The 21,843-nt window shown below is 44.6% G+C and overlaps 1 protein-coding gene across 18 annotated transcripts in view; it reads right to left on the bottom strand.

The window, feature by feature from the left end:
* SPRING1 (SREBF pathway regulator in golgi 1) overlaps positions 1-21,843 on the bottom strand; it is a 223,576-nt gene that overhangs the window by 199,761 nt on the left and 1,972 nt on the right. For 5 of the 18 annotated variants that reach the window (XR_014139781.1, XR_014139782.1, XM_081802143.1 and 2 more), the window contains exons 3-5: positions 13,482-13,677; positions 9,168-9,319; positions 8,682-8,795 (exon numbers count right to left, since the gene is read on the bottom strand). Coding sequence is in view for 15 of the 18 variants with exons in the window: in XM_081802143.1 (XP_081658269.1) it covers positions 8,682-8,795; positions 9,168-9,319; positions 13,482-13,677 (462 nt within the window). In the remaining 3 variants the exon portion in view is untranslated. The other 13 variants (XM_081802134.1, XM_081802137.1, XM_081802135.1 and 10 more) reach the window with 8 other exon arrangements.

Raw genomic sequence — 21,843 nt, 5'->3', positions numbered from 1 at the left:
TTTTTATGATGGAAAACACAACAGCTGCTTTCACAGGTGTGGAGCAGCATCCATGATAAGTTGGTCCCCGAAGAGAAGAATACAGCGTCTATTTAAAATCTGAAGAGGAAGAGGCAGAAAATGGTTAGCCCCAGTTGAAATCTTCAAGAGAGAAAGGGGAAGCCCTGGTTTGAGGAAAACGGGCTTCCGATGGCTGGTGCCCGCTCACCCTACGAGGGTCAGAGCCCAGGACCGAGCTGCTCGGAGGCACAAGGTCTGGTCTCGCTTTAACACGCGCCGGCATCTCTGGCTGGTCACAGAGATCAGAATTTCCAAATCTGCCAGAGACCTTAGCAAGCACCCTCCTTCGACAAAAGAGGAGACCAAAGCCAGAAGAGGTGACTTTACTCAAGGTCACGCATGCCTGTGCTCTTGTTAATTAGGAGGCTCCTCACCTACCTCATACTGCTGTTGTTCTGCTCTCACACACACACACATACCATAGGGAGGTGTGGCCAACGTAGCCTGAAATCTAGAATTTCACTGAGAGTCAACACTACCTTTTCTCATTTAGCTAACACCACTTCTGACTCTGTGACAACCTGGATGCAAGCTGGCCAGAGCTGGCCTACTCTACCTTGCATAAAAAGTGAAGGAATTAGGGGCGCCTGGGTGGCTCAGTCGTTAAACGTCTGCCTTCAGCTCAGGCCATGATCCCGGGGTCCTGGGATTGAGCCCCACATCGGGCTCCCTGCTCCGCGGGAAGCCTGCTTCTCCCTCTCCCACTCCCCCTGCTTGTATTCCTGCTCTCACTGTGTCTCTCTCTGTCAAATAAATAAACAAAATCTTAAAAAAAAAAAAAAAAGTGAAGGAATTAAAGAAGTCCGGACCTGGGTGGGGGGAAGGGGTGACTGGGTGATGGGCAAAGAGGGCACGTGACGTGATGAGCACTGGGTGTTATACACAACTGATGAATTACTGAACACGAAACTAATGGTTAGCCAACTATATGTTGGCTAATGGAATTTTTTTTTAAATTTTTTACTTATTCATTTGAGACACAGAAATACAGAGAGGGAGAGAGAGAGAGAGCATGAGCTGGGGTAGAGGCAGAGGGAGAGGGAGAAGCAGGCTCCCTGCTGAGCCAGAAGCCCGATATGGGGCTCAATCCCAGGACCCTGGGACCATGACCCGAGCCGAAGGCAGATGCCTAACCATCTGAGCCACCCAGGCGCCCCTGGCTAATTAAATTTAAATAAAAATAAATAAAGTAAGTCCAAAGACCAAGGGACTATTTACCCTACCAACAACTTTGAAAGTGCCCACTTATAAACAATGCATTTCTAGCAGTTGTACATTCTGGTCCCTCTGAGTCCACAGCAATGCAGTTCTGAAAAACAAGAAAACTGGACCCCTGTTCAAATATTTAATTCCCTGCTTTGTCTCTTGGGTGTAACCAGCCAGTTGTTTTGTTTATTATAACATTAAAGGCTGTCCTCTCGTTTTTAGAATGCCCAGCAGTTCAGCTCTACCATCAGACGTGAATCGAGTTATACATACGAGGTAAGTGACGAGGTCCCACTGGGACAAGGCGCTGTCCCCCTCCCGGGACACGGCCCGCGCCCGGTTCCTCTTCATGTCTGTGGAAGCAGATTGCACGAGGAACCCGGCAGCCGACGCGTGACTGAGCAAGAACAGGGAGCGGCACCCAACACTGAACCACAGCCTGGTAACACCCTATGCAAGACAAATCCACACAGAAGGGCCTGGAAGGCAGTGCAGGGAGACAAGCCGCAGTCAGGAAAGCACTCGTGTAGGAAAGAACTCTCATAATCCACTGGCTTCTCTCCTTTTTTAAAAAATTATTATTATAGGGACGCCTGGGTGGCTCAGTCGGTCAAGCATCAGCCTTCGGTTCAGGTCATGGTCCCAGGGTCCTGGGATCGAGTCCCGCATCGGGCTCCCTGCTCAGTGGGGAGCCTGCTTCTCCCTCTCCCTCTGCCTGCCACTCCACCTGCTTGTGCCCTGTCAGATGAATAAAATCTTTAAAAAAATAAAAATTATTACTATATAGTTGTGGGGCACCTTTTGATAGCAGCATTTCCCATCTCCCTCTCCCCCAGAGTCACTCCATGCAAAGAGCTGTTGGGGGCAGGGGGTGGACCAGGAGAGCAAATCTGTCATGGTGGGGAGGGGGCTGTGGGTAAACTTCCAGGTCATTCCACAGCCAGGAGGGCGTCTGCTCTGGGATCACGTTAGTGTGCTAAGGACAGCGTGGCAGAGTAATAATGCCATTCCTGGAGGCAGCACTGAGCTGGAAGAGACCTGCGAGGAAGTAGCTAGTCCCCGGGGATTCCAGGGTAATTGAATCAGCAGCACTCCGGCGCAGCTGAAAGCAAGGGCAGGGAAATAATAAAGTCAGCTCGCAGCTCCTGGTAGCTCTTCTGTTCAACCAAAGGGGGGAAATGTGACCCGAGGCTCGGGCCTCCACCTAAGCCCTGCTGACATCTGGAGCCAGGTCATCCTGTCGTGGGGGCCACCCTGTGCACCGAAGGATGTTTAGCAGCATCCCTGGCCTCTGCCCACTAGATGCACCACCCTCCCCCAGTTTTGACAAAAACGTCTCCAGACATTGCTGAAGGTCCTCTGGGGACAAAACTGCCCCCTTCTGATGCTCTAGGTCAACTGGAAAAGTTGCTACTTGCTTTGGAGTAACACAGGGCTTCCTTCATTTAAAAATGCTAAGAAAAAGGGACCTAGGTTGGCCAAGGTCAGGGATATTTGGACGATAATGGCCAATCAGAACATGGAAGAGTTCACCTCAGCAGCAATTAAATAAATACAAATTAAAACATTGAGATCCATCAGCAGAGCTGACAAATGATGGCGTGCGGGTTCTCAGGGGCAGGGCAAAAAAGACACTCCCACACTCTTTAGGTTAGAGCAAAAAATTGGTGAAAACAGTTATTAGGTAAATATACAACCATGCATATAAAAGCGTATCATGAATGCACTGTTTGTAGTAGCAAAAAAAAAAAAAAATGGTAATAAGCCAAGTGTCCTCAGCAGGGGATTAATAACATTATTGTAATCCATGAAATTGATACCATATGGTCATTAAAATTATTACAGGCCTATATGTAACATAGAAGGATGTCCATTACAGCATTGTTTTCAAGACGAAAAAGTGCTCTCCTTTCTGCCTGGAAAGTCATGAGGAAAGAGAAAAAATATGGGGGCTGATCTCTGGGTTGTGGGATTTTAGGTTATTATTACTTTCACCTTTACATATTCCTGAATTATCTGAAATTTTTCATCTTTAGCATGAGTTCTTTAAAAAACAGTCATAAAAATAATACTGAGGGTTCTGTATTTGCCATCCTTCCAAGTAAGGGGCCCACTGACCCCCATGTTGTCACTACCTGACACTGCTCCCCCCACTGGGACGGGGCTTCACTCCTGTGGACGCCTCACAAGCCATGGGATCCCACATTACAGATGAAGGGCCTGGGACGCAGAAGAGAAGACTGCCCAAAGCGACGCTGTTCGAAAGTAGTTACTACGAAGCAGAATTCTCTGCTGCCTTTGAGGGAATAACCAAGACCAAATAAGCAACATCTCTGCATATTTACAATTTATCTGCAAATCTCAATGATGGGAAAAGTTTTGCTTGGAATCTTGCAGACTGTGCTACCCATCCCCATAGCTCCTTTGTAGCCACACCAACTGAAGCACTTCCCAGAGGCCCCGAGTCAGCTTTCAGGAGCATGCTGACAGCTAAAAACCCTGCTCTAAAATCCTATCCCCCACTTTCCAAGCGCTGCCAAGCTTGCCTTTCCATGCCAGCCCCACATCACCAGGCCTAGGGCCACCCCAAGTCTCAGGCCAAATAGAGGCAGGTCCCCCCTCCTGTGTACCTGCCTGCCTCAGTACCTCTTGCATACTCTACTGTTTCTTTCCTGTTAGGACAGATCTTTATCACTCCAGCAACGAGCAAGGAAATTAAGATTGAGAATTGGTGGAAATGCTTTGAATTACCCTCTTACCTTTAGCCCCAAACACTCAGTATTTGTTAACCTTTTTTTTCGCCCCTTCTTTGATCTTTCCCTAAAATCCCAGTATGTATCACACACTTAGCTAAACTCTGGGCACGCAAAACCAAGACGAGGTCCCTAATTCTAGAAACGCTCAGTTGAGGAAAACAGAAACAACTCAAGAGAGTGCAGAGCAGGGAGGGGTTCTGGGTTGGAAGGCTGGGGAGGTCGAGCAATGGTCCAGGTCTGTCAGTGGTTTTATTATGTAGTCTGCAGCACTGTGACTTTCCAAAACGTGAACATGCCTCTAAATTGACTTAAGTAAATAAACAAAAACAGAAACAAAAAAACCCACAAACACAAACATATTCCAGGACCAAATGAAAATGACCTTTGAATTATCAACCCAAATTGGCTATTGATGCCACCCCTCCTCTCTTTTGGCCTGGACAACTGAAATCTATATGCTCTTGGGGGGATGATTACGGATGAGTCAGCAGTGGGGCTGGTGAGAGGCGGTGGAAAGGACAGCGGACCTGAAGCCAGAGATGAAGTTCTTGCTTTGGTTCTGTTGTTATATCTGAGTGGGGACTCTGGGAAGTCACTTTACCTCTCACTACTTCCTCATCTACAAGGTGGTAATACAAGTGAGCTGTTTGTGAAAGCACTGAAAATTCAGTGCAGAACGTGCTCATCAATAATTCAAGTACGAAGTAAAGAGGCAGGGGTTAGTCTTTGATATAAAGCCGTTTTCACATTAAATCTCTGTTACATTGTTCAAAAGTTCAAATGAGCTCCAAGGGAAGGCTGACACCAGCGCCAACCCACATGAGACAGACATACACCAGACTGAGTTACCAAAAGAATGAGATGGTAAAACATCCAGACATGCACATTTTTTTCACATACAAAGTTTGATTTAGCACCGTGAATGCACATAGAATCCAAAAAGTCCAATGCAAACTAAATAGATTTTGGGGGGGGGGAACATTAAAAACAATTGTCAGTTAGCCCTTGGAGAAAGCTTATTTAGGGGGACAAACCACTTTGGGAAGAGAAGTTGAAGAAGTAATAGGAGAAAGGTAAGGGGAATTATTGCTACATAATACAGAAACATACTGGAAGGCAAACATGGTCCAAAGAAAAAGCCCTACTGAAAAATATGTCAAAAGTGGATTGTAAAACTACTGCCCCACTCCAAGGTCAACAGCTTCAACAACCAAAAAATGAAAAAGACCCTGCCCAATCCCGGGGGTTAGTGAGGGGCTCGCTCCAGGAAAGAGCTGTGCGCCCATGTCTCCCATACTAGAGCAGAGAGCCATACTATTTGAGGGCCAGGATGTCTTGACAGGAGGACCAAATACTCTCGACGTTGAGCCTGCGAGATTCAGTGTCATACTAGAAACCCAGTGGGGGGCACCTCGAGCACGTGGACCAGCAACCAGCACGCCAGGCCTTCACGGACTCGCCCCACTGAGGGCATGGGTAATTCTCACAGAACCTTGACAGAAACTTGGGTTTTCTTCTTCTTTGCAGATCATAAGGAAACTGAAGGTCTGAACCTGTTACATGTCCTGAAGCTGGAAGCGATGAAGGATGACTGCTTACAGCCGGTTGCTAGATGTATCTCCACTTAGGAATCCCCTTAACACCAGTTTTCCATGACAGGAGAGGAGAGGAGCCTGCCGGCGACATTCCTGAGGCTCCCAGTGTACCACGGCTGAGCAGACTGCAATCACGTCAATAGTGGCATGGGAAATGAGAACAAAATCCTCCAGAACAGTGAGTTGGAATTTCTGGTTCAAACAGTGCTCACACGCAGGTATGAAAGCATATTCAAATACCACTACGAGAAAAGCTGAGGGCGCCTGGTGCCCCCTGCAGGGAAGCCGGTACAGGGAAGAGTAGCTCTGAGGTGTTGACAATTTTAGATGTCAGGATACAGTGTCCAGGGCCCACTCCTGAAGGTGCTGTTAAAACAAAACCCAAATAACTACCTTGAGAGAACATGCACATTCAAAGAGGCCAAATGTTTTATCCGGGTGAAGGGATGACTTAACTCATAAAACTCAAGAACACAAGAAAACAAGAACAACAACAATTTCCTTGAATATATTCAACTATCAAGGCAAGGCATCTTCCTATATAAAACATTATCATTTTCCCACTACTCCAGAGAAATCCAATAAATAACTTTACAGGGAAGGGTTCGATGAGTCTGCCACGGGAGAGGTGCCCCAGAGCGCCAACACCTCCGCAAACTCGCCTGTAGTTTGTTCTTGAACGTGACCCGCTGGTGTTTCCAAGCTGCTTTACAGAACAGTTTCACAGGGTAAAGCCCAGCGGAGAGTGAGGCCACAGACTACAACACAAGAAGTGGTCAAAGCCGAGGCTCCCGCGCGATGCCTGTCTTCTTCCAAGCGGACTAGAGAACGCTGGAGGGTGGCTTCAGGCCACAAGCTCTCCGGTGGTGCCTGGTCTGCCTTCTGTGCCCATCATGCGGGGAAGAGCTCGGGAGGGCTCTCTCCATAGCAGTACTTGGCTATGGGGTCCCTATAGGTGTTCTCGTGCTGCACGCTCTGTTGGCAAAAGGGAAGATAAGAGCGCCATGAGAGAGAGCAGAGTCTCACACACCTCCCTTGTGGGACAGTGGAGGCCTGAGCGGGACTGTGGGCAGGGACTCCCTGCAGGAGCCTATACGAGGCCATCTCCAAATGCCACCAAAAGAATCCAGGCACTGCTTTGAAACAAAGGTGCATGCTCAACACAGAATGTCAATGAAAAGCATGAAAATGGACAGAACATCACCACATGCCCATTTCTTCCTCTGTCAACAGTGAGTTTTGTTTGTTTTTTAAAACAACCTAGCAATTCAAGACAACTATTTTTTCCCAGATGATGTTAAGTTAGATTAAGATCCAGCAGGTGTTTTGCTCCTGACTTCTGTGCTCCAAGGAAATTCAGTTCCTGGTACTGAACCCTGCAGAGACGAAGGAGATGCCACATCCAGGCGCTTTCCTGAAGTTTTATGTACCTCAAGGTCTGGTACATGAGCCAAATCCCACAATACCACATAAGCCTCATTTGGCTAAATAAATGGAAAGTGGATTTAACACGGACAATCATCCCCGACAGCTAATTTTTCAGCAATTTGTTTTCATACAGGCAACTTGAGTTTTTGGCTAGTCTGGAGTTCATTAATTAGTCCAAGACCAATGATTAACATCTAAATCATAAGTATTAATCTAATTTATAGACACGCAGCAGATCTTTTTTTGGGATACCGCAATCAAGACAAACTGGCAACTGGAAACTCTCTTTTTTTTTTTTTTTAATATTTTATTTATTTGACAGAGAGAGAGATAGCGAGAGCAGGAACACAAGCAGGGGGAGTGGGAGAGGGAGAAGCAGGCTCCCCGCCGAGCAGGGAGCTCGATGTGGGACTCAATCCCGGGACTCCGGGATCATGACCTGAGCTGAAGGCAGACGCTTAATGACTGAGCCACCCAGGCGCCCGGAAACTCTCTTTATAATAAAAAGATCAAGTCAAAAAGGTTAGCATCCTCCCTCAAGATTGGAAATAGTGTCTGGGTTTTATCAGTTAAGGAAAGAAAATATTCCGCCTTTTCTAGAATTTCTCAGAATGAGAAAAAATCTGCATCAAAATGAGTCATGTGTTCAGCCTTCCTCCACATTTCCTTTAAAGCCCATTCAAGTAGAAAGTTCTTCCAGGAAAACAAGACCATCAGGAATTTCTTCATTGTTTTCAAATGCTCATTATAATCCCTGAAATATTTACCCAGTGATCCTGAATGCTCTAAGAGCAGCCCAGAGACGCACAAAGCGGCATAAAATCAAAAGGCAGTCTACAGAAACCTGGCAATGGGTACAAGAGTCACAAAGAACGACAAACGAGTCTGCTATCTCAGACGAAGCCAGTGCAGTCTTGTAGACACCACGAGTAGAAGCCAGGAGAAGCGCGCTCGTACACCACACACGGCTGGCGATCTTACATCGAGAGCCCCGACAACCGCGACCACAGAAGCGGAGAGCCGAGGGTGCAGTGATGCAAAGGCACAGACATGCAGACACCTACAGGGCCAGGGGCAGCGCCGAGCGCCCGAAGAACAGAGCATTTACGGACAGCACGCTAGCGAGTACTGAGAGCTTGACCACCCACAGATTTATTCGTGTATTTTTAAATGCCCACCTGTCCCATCCCCTTGAATCCTAAAATAAACCACAACTCTGTCCCAGAAGAAATGACTACTTCCTCCAAACAAGTGGTTGCTGGAAAGCTGTAGTCATATTTCAGTCAGAGACGTGGGGGAGAGAACTGCTCTCAGGAACTGGACAATCAGGACTCCACCCAGACTCAGAAATAACTGTAAGCGTCCACTTCAAGTGCAGACATGCCAATCAGAGAGGGGAGATGAAAGCTGATTAAACCTTGATTTCATATAAATATCTTACTTTCCTAGCATGTACAAATCTCACGCTGACATTCTAAATACCATCATTCCACCAAACAAAGCTCGACACCGCGTCACTTAAATCCCTTCTCCCTTATTACCCCACCGAGAGGCTCCCACTGCCTATTTTCGAGTTTATTCTCGACCCTGACTCCCACCCCCCATCCCCCAGCTAGCGGCATCACAGCTTTCTGACCTGGGATGAGGTCCTGCATTTGGCCAGACACAATTCAAAGTGATCTTCGACGGCCATGAAGAGGTTCTGGAACGCCACGGCTGCCCGGTTGAGGAAGCGCTCCAGGAGAAGTTGCTATGGAAACAAAAGTTAGTACCTGTAATAAATTCCAGACTCAGCAGCACAAGGTAACCTTGGATATTTCTCCTAAACTAAGAGACTGCTGATGTGGAAGAGGGGGGTAGAGAGAGGGAGAGAGCAAGCTCAAATGAGCACGAGCCTGATACCCAATCCATGAGAGCGCTGATGGGGACCCAGGGGCCCCTCCTGCAAACGAGCCACCCCAGTCAGTGGGAACAACTCCCTTCCTCGTGGGCACTGCTTCACAGCAGCAGTTTCTGCCATCTACACAGTCCCCGTCTCAGCCCTCCCTTCCAGAGACCTCGATGCTCAGCATCCAGTAAGGGCACAGAGAAGGGGCCTGGAGTCGGCGGCCACTGTCCGTACCTTGCTGGGCTGCAGGCAGCAGGACACGCAGTACTCGTAGGCGCCGCAGCAGCCGTGGGGCAAGCAGCCGTCACAGCGGTACTGCTTGGTGCCGGGGACATTGACGTTACAGCAGCCGTTCACCAGCAAGTCCTTCCTTTCACAAATGTAGCCTGGAAGTCAGAGACTCACCTGAGAAGAAAGCCGGCAGGCCTCCCATATCTCTACCGGGGCGAGTGCGAAGCAGCAATCCAAGTACTGCCCACGCAGCACACGCACAGCCAGGATGTGACGTGTGGAGCACGCCAAGCACCAGAGGGCCAGGAAGCCGGCACAGCGGCCTTGCTCTCTGCGGGCCGCCGTGGACAGGCACCGCGGGCTCCTGGGCGGGGAGCAGGCTACACGTTCTCATCTACCTAAAATCGCCTTCTGGTCTGCCGAAACGTGTTTGATTTAATCCCCATGTCAAGTCATGCTTAACCAATGCAAGCCACTCTTTCATCTGTGACTGAAGAAAAATGGCATTGTTTTCAAAAAAAGAAAGAAAGAAAAATAGAAAAAAACCAAGGCATTAATTCCTGAAAGTGAGAGCCATCTAGATTTAAAAACCAACCAACCAACCGCCTTTTTACAATCTTTACAAATATCTTTTAAATGCTTGCATTTCTTTAGTGATTTGGAGGATTTTTCAAAAAGTAGCCACACTGAGCCTTCATAAATTGATTTAAGCTGTTTGTAAGTATACAGGCCAGGATTCAACTACCCTTCAGAATCCAGGAATGCAAGCTCTCTAATACCCAAGGGAGAAAAATCCTCATTTGCTCCACTCATAAATCCCGTCCTGTAAACACACTGCCTCCAACCCAGTCAACCCATACTCAACTTAAAGGAAAGACTCTCCTCGTAAAAACTAATATATTGTTCAGAGCTGCTAAACAGACATTTCTCTACAATCTTCTGGGAGTGGGACAGAAAAATGTAAGAATAAGTGCACAAGGGACACCACATGGCTCTTGGGAAACTCCCAGGTGCACGCACAGGCCCACAAGTCCCTACCCCAGCCCACAGGTCCCTACTGGCCCACAGGTCCCTACCGGCCCACAGGTCCCTACCCTGGCCCACAGGTCCCTACCGGCCCACAGGCCCCTACCCCGGCCCACAGGTCCCTACCCCGGGCCCACAGGTGCAGAGCAGTTGTTGCCAGCATCATTCCATTCCAAATGCCCCAGCTTCTTAATCCTCAGAGAATGAGACTTAGTGAAGTATAAGGTTGTTTTCAGAAACTACTCTGGAAAACAAAGTCTGCGCAAAAGCAGGAGGCACCAGTAAAATAACAATGGAAGAGACGCAGAAAACACCTGGAAAACCGGGGCCTGGAAAGAACCAGACCCCAGTTACCTAAGAACTGAGTGCTTTGTGTTGTTTTTTTTAACTACATTCTGTCTTCCCAATTAAGAGACAACGCCTCAAATGCTATAATATATGTTTCTGGGGTTCTTTGTAACTATTCTTACTCATTTTCTTCACAGGGATTATAAATAAACCAACAAAAACCCAAAGAAGCCAGCATGTTTTTCAAAATTCGGTCAAAAATGATAACTATACTGCAATCTTATCACCTCTCTGTCAGGAATACGTAAAATATAATGTAGCCTAAACTCCACTTGTTGAAATTATCTTTCTGCCCCTTTCTCTCTTCCGAATTGTAGGTGTTAGCCACACTGGCCACCTTTCACCACCCCCCCCCACCTTTCACTCCCCAGTGCTAACCGCCAGTATTTAGCCTTGAAACCACAGGGCTTTCTGATTTCCAATTGAAAGAGAGCTCAAGATTTCTTCTTCTGCATTGTAAATCTACTCGTGCCAATGTTGTTTCCAACAAGGAGTCCAGTAAGATCACAACCTCAGAGTGTGTCGCGACTGACTGGGATATTAACTTCTAACGTTGAAAAAATTTGTCATACTAACTGGTTGTCTTATTTAGTAAGTGTTACCCTGGCAATATTCGTGGTAGCATCTGCTTGCTGAAAAGTATAAATTCCTGCAAGTTTTCTTTATTAAATTGTTTCTTCTCACGGTCATGGAGGTACAATACAAACTATGGATCTGCAATTTTTATTAATCGATTCTTGGAACTTTTTAAGAAGTCTGAGAGTCTCTGTCTCACTTGAATTAATCAGAGGAAAATTATTCTTGTGTTAGCTACAGCAAAAGAAAATGACTATCACTCGTAACCTAATATTAACTATTAAAGTCAAGGCGTAAGATTTCATGTTTTCTCACTGGGTGTCATAGAAACACAACAGTCTCTAAGAAAAAAAGGACGGAACTCCCAAGTTCAGTCCTGGCCCTAGGTCTGCCCGCTGACCAGCTATTTCATCTTATGGAAGTAAATTTTCCTTTGCCAAACTTTGTTTAAAAAGCAAAACAAGGGGCGCCTGGGTGGCTCAGTCGTTAAGCGTCTGCCTTCGGCTCAGGTCATGATCCCAGGGTCCTGGGATTGAGCCCCGCATCGGGCTCTCTGCTTGGCAGGAAAGCCTGCTTCTCCCTCTCCCACTTCCCCTGCTTGTGTTCCCTCTCTAGCTGTCTCTCTCTCTGTCAAATAAATAAATAAAATCTTTAAACAAAAAACAAGAGGCTATTTGCAATATTATTTGCTTTTTCAATACAATCTTAAAGACAGAGTTTGACATTGGCATCGCTACTGGCTTGGAACCCCATTCTTGTGCAAAATTTTCCAGTTCTTCTACCTTAGGTGGGTGTTTTTCCTCTGATCCCTTCCCTCAATTCCAAGTAATCTCATCTGATCTGATGCTTTTGGGGAAAGCGGTTTTTTGTTTTTGTTTTTTTTGCTGGGAATGCAAACTTCTTTTTGAAAAGAACAATAAATGCACTCTTGCTTCACTTGAATGACAGCATGTCTGCATTTTGCTCAGTCATCGGGTATCAATACTCTAATTCAAGGCTGCCCTGTGTCGATTCCAGCACTGCCACACTCACAGTCCATTTGTGCCGAGACTCTTTGAAACAGAGCAAAATTTACTCCTGCAAACAAACCAACCAGATTATTTGCAAATCACCAACTAAAAAAAGTAAAAACAATCTGCAAAACTATCAGGAAACTCTGAAAACTGTTTGGATAGTGGACTTTAAGGGAAAGTGTTACTCTTTTGGTGTGATAATGGTACCCTGATCATGGTTTATAAAAGAATTCTTGCCATCGTAGGCAAGTTCTTTAGCCTCTTGGTGCCTGCCTTCACCTATAAAGTGACCAGAGCAATGCCTACGCTGTAAGACTATTACACAAATCAGCAAGATACTCAAGGAGAGGTTTTAGCCCCGTGCCCAGCACATAATTAAGAGCTCAACTGTGCATTAGTGGGTGTCCCTCTTTGGGAAGACAGGGCCAGCCTTCAAGTGGTGAGACCTCAATCAGCTAATCCAACCACCTCAACAGCACAGGAATTGCCTTTCTTACAGACTAAAAGGAGGCAACAAAACTCTGGGAGAAAGCTCTCAGACAAACAGGCTGCTGTTTTCACTGGTAAGTAACACATTTTAAATGTGTTTATCATTCAGGCGCCTGGGTGGCTCAGTCAGTTAAGCGTCCGACTCTTAATTCCGGCTCAGGTCATGATCTCAGGGTCGTGGGATCAAGCCCCACGTTGGGCTCCACGCTCAGTGGGGAGTCTGCTTCTCTCCCTCTCCCTCTGCCCCTCCCCCTGCTCATGCATATACATGTGCTCTCTCTCTAAAATAAGTAAATAGGGTACCTGGGTGGCTCAGTCAATTAAGCATCTCCCTTCGGATCAGGTCATGATCCCAAGGTCCTGGGATCGAGCCCCACATCAAGGCTCTCTGCTCAGTGAGGAGTCTGCTTCTCACTCTCCCCCTCCCTCTGCTTGTGCACTCTCTCTCAAATAAATAAAATCTTTAAAAAAATAAATCAATATATAATAATTAGAAAAATGAATGTTTATCACTCATGTGAGATCACCTAGTCAGTCAGTCAACAAGCACATTTCCTAAGTGCCAGAACTGTGTGGATATTATGCAGGTCACCAAGGAGGAACACTGGCTACCCTGTAGACTTTACCACTAAGATGAGAAGACAACATGGAAGCCAGGAAGAGATGGGTAGGAAGTAGCCTAGAGGGCACATGATCAAATGCTGAAACCGTGCATTACAGGCACAAGGAGCTTTGGAGACAGAATTATCAGACCAAACTTCTCTGACAGCAAGGGGAACCTAGAATGACAAGTAAGGTATGAAAGACAGAGATGTGAGAAATGCTGGAAATGGCACTGTATAAAATCACAGCAACGGACTCATACCGTAGCCCTTTGCTGGCTGCAGAGGGGAGCCAGCCCTACCTAGCTCATCCGTGATGAGGTGCTTCCCTTGAATGGAGTTCCGGCACTGGTTGCCAGGCCGACTGCTGTTCCCCAGGTGAAACTGCACTTTCCACGGAATGGGCTGGTCGTGGTCTTGAACCTGGAGGAGATTCCGATCTCTCACTGCCCTTTCCTCCTATAAAGAGACCACCAATGGGAAGGTTAAAGTATTGTTTCTATGTAACAGGACAGAAACAATATAAGAAAGCTTGCAGGACGGGATCGGTCATATGAGCCAAGTCTGAACCAAAGCCATAATAGAAGACGCAAAATAAACCTGTAGAAAAATAATAAATTAAAGCTATGCTTCAAAACTGGCATACTTATATTACTGGTCCTCGGATTACATGCCTGTTGTAAATGTGTTAAGTGTTAATTTATTGCAAAACTTGGGAGGGGAAAAGTTTTAAACTTTCTCTTTCTGATGGTAAATCATTTAAAAATTTTTTTATAATAGGGGCCCCTGGGTGGCTCAGTCGTTAAGCATCTGCCTTCAGCTCAGGATATGATCCCAGGGCCCTGGGATCAAGCCCCGCATCAGGCTCCCTGCTCGGCGGGAAGCCTGCTTCTCCCTCTCCCACTCCTCCTGCTTGTGTTCCCTCTCTCACTGTCTCTCTCTGTCAAATAAATAAATAAAACCTTTAAAACATTTTTTTTTACAATGAAACACACACATTGCCAAATATAATGTAAAATTTGAATACACCTTTAAAATATAAGAGGAAACTTCAAAGGAATTGCGCCACTGTCATTTCAGACAATACCTGGACTTATCTGGAGCACAAGGTCCCTTTCATTTGCCATCATGAGTACTTCAGTGGTAAACTTAGGGGGAATACTGAAGTGGGAGGTTGGTTTTAGGGGAAAAAAGAAGCATGTCAACTTGCAAATTTCTCCTATGAAAAGACAGTGATTATGTAACTCTTACAACATACCTTTCTTTTCATAAGACATCCTTCCAGCCAGCCCTTACCTACACATGCAAAGGCCATGCTGCTCTAGAGGCAAGCACTTATGCCTTTTCTCCTAGCCTCCAAGCTGCAGCCGAGCTTTCAAAACTGCTTTTCCTATACTATTAAAGGAACTAAGGGGAAGGTGCCTAAGTACCACAAAACAAGACAAGCATGCGACAGCTGTCTTGTGAATCCTTCAACCTGCTGTTGGAAAACAAAACAATTATACAAGACTCCCTCCCAAAGGCTTTTTATATACTTTAAACATTCTACCTTTTTTTTTTTAGATTTTTTTATTTATTTATTCATGAGAGAGAGAGAGAAAGGCAGAGGGAGAAGCAGGCTCCCCGCAGAGCGGGGAGCCCGATGCGGTACTCGATCCCAGGACCCTGGGATCATGACCTGAGCTGAAGGCAGACGCTTAACCGACTGAGCCACCCAGGTGTCCCAAACATTCTACCTTTTTAATAGATTTTGTGGCTTTTACCATTAAGAATGACCTGTCACGTGTCACCAGCAAAAGGGACTAACCTTGAAAGTTTGATGGCAAAGGATATATACTTTAAAACAATGAAACAGATCTTCATAGTTACTGAGATTTCTTTAGGAAAGCAACTTGGGAAGAGCTACTAATATCTAAAATATACATATCCACATCTACTTTGACACAGCAAACACACTTTTGAGTTTTTTCTATAGAAAGTACCAATATGTAAGGATGTACCAGGATGTTTACTACAGCACTATTTATATGGTAGGAAAAACCTAGAAACCCAACAGAGAAATGACTGAACAACAATGGTATAGCTATGGCTATTACAAAAATCCCAGATGTGAATGATACGTATTTATCTCGAGTAGTTCTCAAACCTGACTTGCACATTAAATTACGTAGGACTTTAAAACAAATTCTGATTTCTGAGCCCAATTTCAGACTGAGTAAAAATCTCTGTGGATGGGACCTGGGAATCAATATTGTTAAAGCATCTGAATGATTTTAACACACAGTCACTGTGTTAGACCACTGGATATCCACAATATATTAAGTGAATAAAGTAAGTTACAAAAGAATGTGCATATTACATCACACATTATGATAACAATTATAATAACATACACATACAGGTTTGTAAGAACTGAGATAAAAGTATGGAAAGATATGCTACAGACTATTAACATGGAAGGGATAGAGGGGATTATTAACATCTTTTGTCATCTTTGGAATATTTTCATTTTTAATTTAAAATAATAAAAATATGATTACCATTAATAAGAGAAGACACTGAGGGATCTACGCAAACTCTGAACTATCCTTGAAACTTTTCTTTAAATCTGTAATTCTCCCAAAATAAGAATTTTATTGAAAAAAAAAAAAGCATGATTACCGACCTTAAAGACAAAAATTGCCCACAGTCCCATTGCTTAAATAAAGCTTTATCAATTTTTATATATTAACTTCTAACCTTCGACCCCAGCATTTAGACTACAAATCAGGATGCCCTGCGTTCAGCTCTTCTTGACACTAATCGGATGGTAAACCATATAAGTACCCACCTTATCTTGATAACAACATTTTCAAGGCTGTATAATAATCTATCATGTTGATGTGCCGTAATTCATTAAACCACCCTCCACAGAACATTTGACCCATCCCATGTTTTTGTTATCACAGACAGCACTGCAGTAAAAACAGAGGTTTGTTTATTCTCTTGAATGACTCATAGTAATAATTACTAGGAACAGTCCCTGCTATATAGTGCCAAATAACTTCCCCGAAGTTATAGATGTGGTTTGTAGTATTACCAGCATTTACGTTCACAATTTCACCACCACCACACCAGTACTGGAGTGTGTTCTTTAATTTAGTAAGTGTAAAACAGTTACACTTAACGACTTTAATTTCTACTCTGCCCTTCCCTTTTGTTTCACTTATAGGCAAGAACTGGCACCAGTAGAAACAGGATGGGTTATACAAAAACAACAGCTGTATTCCTTGGCTGGTGCAAGAAGAGGGGCTAAGTGTAGAAGCCTTGGGAATATGGGAAAAATCACTTAGGTGCACACTGCTTAACTACCTGTAAATTCATACTCCTCTGCTCTTCTGGGACTGTATCAGTTCACTGCATAATCAAGCTATGTGCAAACGAAACTGAGCTTCAAATGCTGCCCTAGATAAATTAATAGCCATAAAGACTAGTAAGTGGCTGGTCAAAGTACACTGGATCTCACAACAAGGTTAAAAGTTCTCCTAACACTACTCTCAAACTATCCTGTTATTCTTCCCAAAAGAAAACAAGAGTTCACAGACAAGTGCATCCCGGAAGGACCTCTTCCACATAACTATGCTCCCCGTCAACAGGAAGGCAATTCTTCTAGCACTTGAACTTTTTTTCAAGTTTTCAAACATGAATAATCAAGACCCTGCCAAAAGGATTGGGTAAGAGTTGTACAATCAAAAAAGACTGTACAAAAGATAGTATAAGACATAGTGGCAAATGTAATGAATTAGCACACATTTGCTTTTGTGACGGTCCAGTCTCGCCAATGGTGTAGTGAAGGGGCACTGAGGGGATTCCTTCCATAGTTTTAAACTCTTTCCAAACTGACCTACCCTATTAGGTTGTCTCAATTCTAGGCTTTTTATATATACACGTGCATGCGTATGTGTGTGTGCGCACGCATGTGTGTTTCCCCCCACAAAGGTATCAAGTCCTTACAATGCATTAAGGATATACAGACAAAGGCAGTCAGGCTCTCTATTCTCAAAGTACCCCAGAGCAGTCGATAAAGAAGTGTGCACAGAAATCAGTGCAATCAACCACAACAGACGTCCACACGCCCTACAAACAAAAACAAGCAAAAAACAGGAGACCTTTCTTCATAAATTATAAGGAGCTACAGTAATGTTTTTATTACTAATACATGTTACTTAGCCTGATTTTAAAAGGAGTATTTCAATAACCACCCTATTTTTCAGGGGTTACCATAAGGGTCAAATGAGATAAATGTCCCATGGTTGGTGAAATTAGGGGTCACTGTTCTCCTCTACCCTGGGCAGTACTTGACAAACTTTCTGAAAAATATACATACCTTGGTGATCAGTAACAACAACAACAACAACAAAAATCGATTAGCAACTCTCTTATGATTTGCTACACTTCAGAAGTATCTAACTTATATACTTAGTCTACTGCAATTTACATACTTAGTTACTTGAAAGCTAAAGATGTTAATATATTTTCAAGGAGTTATGCCAAGACTTTCAAGAACTGCTCCACTTGGACACGAGAACGTTTATTTACATGAGAGGACCTCGAAGGACCCTCTGACTCCATGACTGGGATTTCTTCCGTCTCAGCTCGAATGCCCACAGAATTAGGCCCACCTTGCTGCTCTGTCGCCACAAATTGTTTTGTTTCCTTCGTATGGTAAATCAACATCTGAAATGATTTTGGTCACTTGCCATTTCTGCCCCCTTAATTCCCTGGCAGAATATGGGCTCTTGGAGTGAGCCCCCACCCGTTGTACTCCACCACCTAGCAGACCGCACCTAGCGCAGGGCTGTGGTTCACTAAACATTTAAATAAATGTGCCCAAGTACTTGGCACCCAATCCTCTTCCCCAATGGCATCCCCACCATTGTCATTAATTTCTCCTGCACTCCCATCTCTACAATTTAAACTATCCCCCAAAGCATTAATTAACATGAAAACCAAAGAAAAGAGGAATTCAAAGCAACAGAGGATAATCAGCTCGCTTCCAGGCGAACAGCAGCTCCATCTGCTCCACGAGTTGTTTCTTTCGCTGAAGCAGAGCATGGGACCATACTGAGCTTTACAACTTTTCACCGTCTCTTCTCAATGCAATCCCAACACACACATCCCAGCCCCATATATTCCATACCATATCTCCGTCTCACAGATGAAGAAACTGAGGGTAGGCAAAACGAGGCAAACTGGCCTCAAGTCGCACAGCTCAGGAGTGGCGGACGACCAGAACTGCAGCAGGGAGCAGAGCAAGAGGGGCAAACTCAAATGCACAGAGCACAGCATCAGCCAGAATGGGCTCCGAGTTGTGGCTCCCAAAGACCCTTACAGAGAATCTCCACATGTGGGTTTATGAGGATCATACTGGAAATTAAAAAATAAATTCTTAAAATACTTACTTTAAATAAATTATCCATTCAACTAAAAATAAAATGAACCTATTATATGTTAACAGGGTTTGTTTTTTTTTGTCTGTGAAAAAAAACGTTCTTCAAAACAAAAAAATAAACTTGGTGAGAAAATGCTTTTAGATTTCTACAGATCTTTTTAATGTCTGGCTGAATGGAAGACAGCAGGATTCTCCTATCTCCCTCTGCGGTTAATCTGTTGCAATATGTTGTTTGGGTTGAAGCATGTGAAGAAAATCTACCTCACAAAGATGTGTATTTGGAAATGGAAGGGATATTTTAATGGCTTTTTCAAATAATTATGGATAATCTTCTTTGGTACTACATCAAAACTTGACAAGTGTAGTTTCTTTTTTTTTTTTTTAAAGATTTTTTTTTTATTTATTTATTTGAGAGAGAGAGAGAGAGGATGAGAGACAGAGAGCATGAGAGGGAGGAGGGTCAGAGGGAGAAGCAGACTCCCTGCCAAGCAGGGAGCCCGATGCGGGACTCGATCCCGGGACTCCAGGATCATGACCTGAGCCGAAGGCAGTCGCTTAACCAACTGAGCCACCCAGGCGCCCGACGAGTGTAGTTTCTTAAAAGTTCATTGCAAATGGTGCAGGCACTTTGGAAAACAGTCTGGCAGTTCCTCAAAAAGTTAAACCATGTGACCCATCAATTCCACTCCTAGGACCATACCCAAGAGAAATGAAAACATATTTCCAAATAAAACCCTGTACACCAATGTTCACAGCAACATTATTTATAATAACCAGAAAATGAAAACAAGCCAAGCATCCACCAACTGATGAAAAGAAAACAAAATGCAGGAGATAGATACAATGGAATATTATCCACACATAAAAATGAAGTACTAATACAGGGCGCCTGGGTGGTCCAGTCGTCAAGCGTCTGCCTTCAGCTCAGGTCATGATCCCAGGGTCCTGGGATCGAGCCCCGCATCGGGCTCCCTGCTCAATGGGCAGCCTGCTTCTCCCTCTCCACCACTTGTGCTCTCTTACACACACACACTCTCTCTCTCAAATAAATGAATAAAATCTTAAAAAAAAAAAAAATGAAGCACTACTATATGCTACAAAGAACTGATCTGAAAGAAGAGTACATGTTGTAGGATTCCTTTATATGAAATGTCCAAAACAGCAAATCCACAGAGACAGAAAGTTGACTAGTGGTTGCCAGGAGCTGATGGGCAGGGATAGAGAGGTTACAGCTGAAGTATTTCTTAGTGTTTACTGGGCTGTGTGAAGGATCAGACGCAGAGAAATTTGCCAACAGTTTTAGGCAAATCACAATCATCCCTCCCCAATCATGGTCATAGATCACCGGTTTCTAAAAAAGACACACTGTAATTTAAAAATAAATACACAAGGCGCACGATAGTACTTAAAAGATGGTTGTAGGGAAGGTCACAGAGTAGACAGCATCTGAGTCAAGACATAAAAAGGTAGTTGGGGGCACCTGGGTGACTCAGTTGGTTAAGCAACTGCCTTCGGCTCAGGTCATGATTCTGGAGTCCCGGGATCGAGTCCCACATCAGGCTCCCTGCTCAGAGGGGAGTCTGCTTCTCCCTCTGACTCTCCCCCCCTCTCATGCTCTCTCTCTCTCTCTCCCATTCTCTCTCTCAGATAAATAAAATTTAAAAAAAAAAAAAAAAAAGGTAGTTGGAGAAGAAAGGAAAAGTCATCCCAATTAAAAAGACTCACGACTCACGTGTTTGTTCAAACCATACTTGAGTGTCCATTAAGTGCCTGGCAGTATTCAAGGGGGTGAGATTCTATGAATAATACAGACAAGGTTCCTGTTCTCAAGAAAATTACCGTCTAGAAGGGAGAGAGAGGAAAGACATAAACAAGTTTATGAGCAAGAAATGTTCAGTCAGTGATTCCTACTACAAAGAAAATAAAACAGGTCTATGGGCAAGGAACCTTAATTTAGATTGTATCACCCAGTGTAGCCTGAGGCAGTAACGGTTAGCCTGGCCTCAAGGGATAAAAAAGACTCACCATGCAACGATCCTGGAATGGAGTCTGGAGTTTTATCTGAGTGCAACAGAAAGCCAAAGAAGAATTATACCTAGGGGAGAATTGTGATTTTTTTTTTCTTCCAGATTATCACCCCTATTACTGATAGGTAGAGAAGAGACTGTTGGACAAGAAAGGAAGCAGAGACCTGGGGCACCTGGGTAGCTCAGTTGGCTGAGGATCGGACTCTTGGTATCGGCTCAGGTCATGATCTCAGGGTCATGGGATCGAACCCCGCCTTGGGCTCCATGCTCCGCACGGAGTCTGCTTCAGATTCTCTCTCTCCCTCTGTTCTTCCTCTCTCTCTCAAATAAGTCTTTAAAAAAAAAAAAAGAAAAAGAAAAGAAAGGAAGCAGAAACCTGCTGGTGGGCTACTGCAGAAGTCCAGACAAGGCAGCTTGACCTAGAGTGGCACCAGTGACAATCAGGAGAAAGAAACAAAATCAGGATACACTGTGGAGGCAGGGGCAATGTTTTGGAGAGAGAAAAGGAAGTATCTGTGGCTTGACTACCTGGTGAACAGTAATGCCACTTGGTGAGCCCGGGAAGACTGAAGAGGAAGTGTTGATGGTGGAGAATCAAGAGTTCTGTTTTGGCCAAGAATGAAAATCCTATGACACCTTCAAAAAGATGGCAAGTAACCAACCAGATAAAAGAATTGGGGAGTTTTCTCCCCATCAAAATACCATCCACTTTTTTCAAAGAAATGGAACAAATAATCCTAAAATTTGTATGGAACCAGAAAAGACCCTGCATAGCTAGAGGAATGTTGAAAAAGAAAAGCAAAGCTGGCGGCATCACAATTCCGGACTTCCAGCTCTATTACAAAGCTGTCATCATCAAGACAGTATGGTACTGGCACAAAAACAGGCACATAGATCAATGGAACAGAATAGAGAGCCCAGAAATGGACCCTCAACTCTATGGTCAACTAATCTTCAACAAAGCAGGAAAGAATGTCCAATGGAAAAAAGACAGTCTCTTCAACAAATGGTGTTGGGAAAATTGGACAGCCACATGCAGAAGAATGAAACTGGACCATTTCCTTACACCACACAAAAAAATAGACTCAAAATGGGTGAAAGACCTCAATGTGAGACAGGAGTCCATCCAAATCCTAAAGGAGAACACAGGTAGCAACCTCTTCGACC

The sequence above is a fragment of the Leptonychotes weddellii genome, chromosome 13 (genome assembly GCF_054177405.1).
Source record: "Leptonychotes weddellii isolate Sample4059 chromosome 13, ASM5417740v2, whole genome shotgun sequence".
NCBI lineage: Eukaryota > Metazoa > Chordata > Mammalia > Carnivora > Phocidae > Leptonychotes > Leptonychotes weddellii.
Note: the sequence above shows the minus strand (reverse complement) of the source record. Positions and strands in the feature narration are given on the sequence as shown.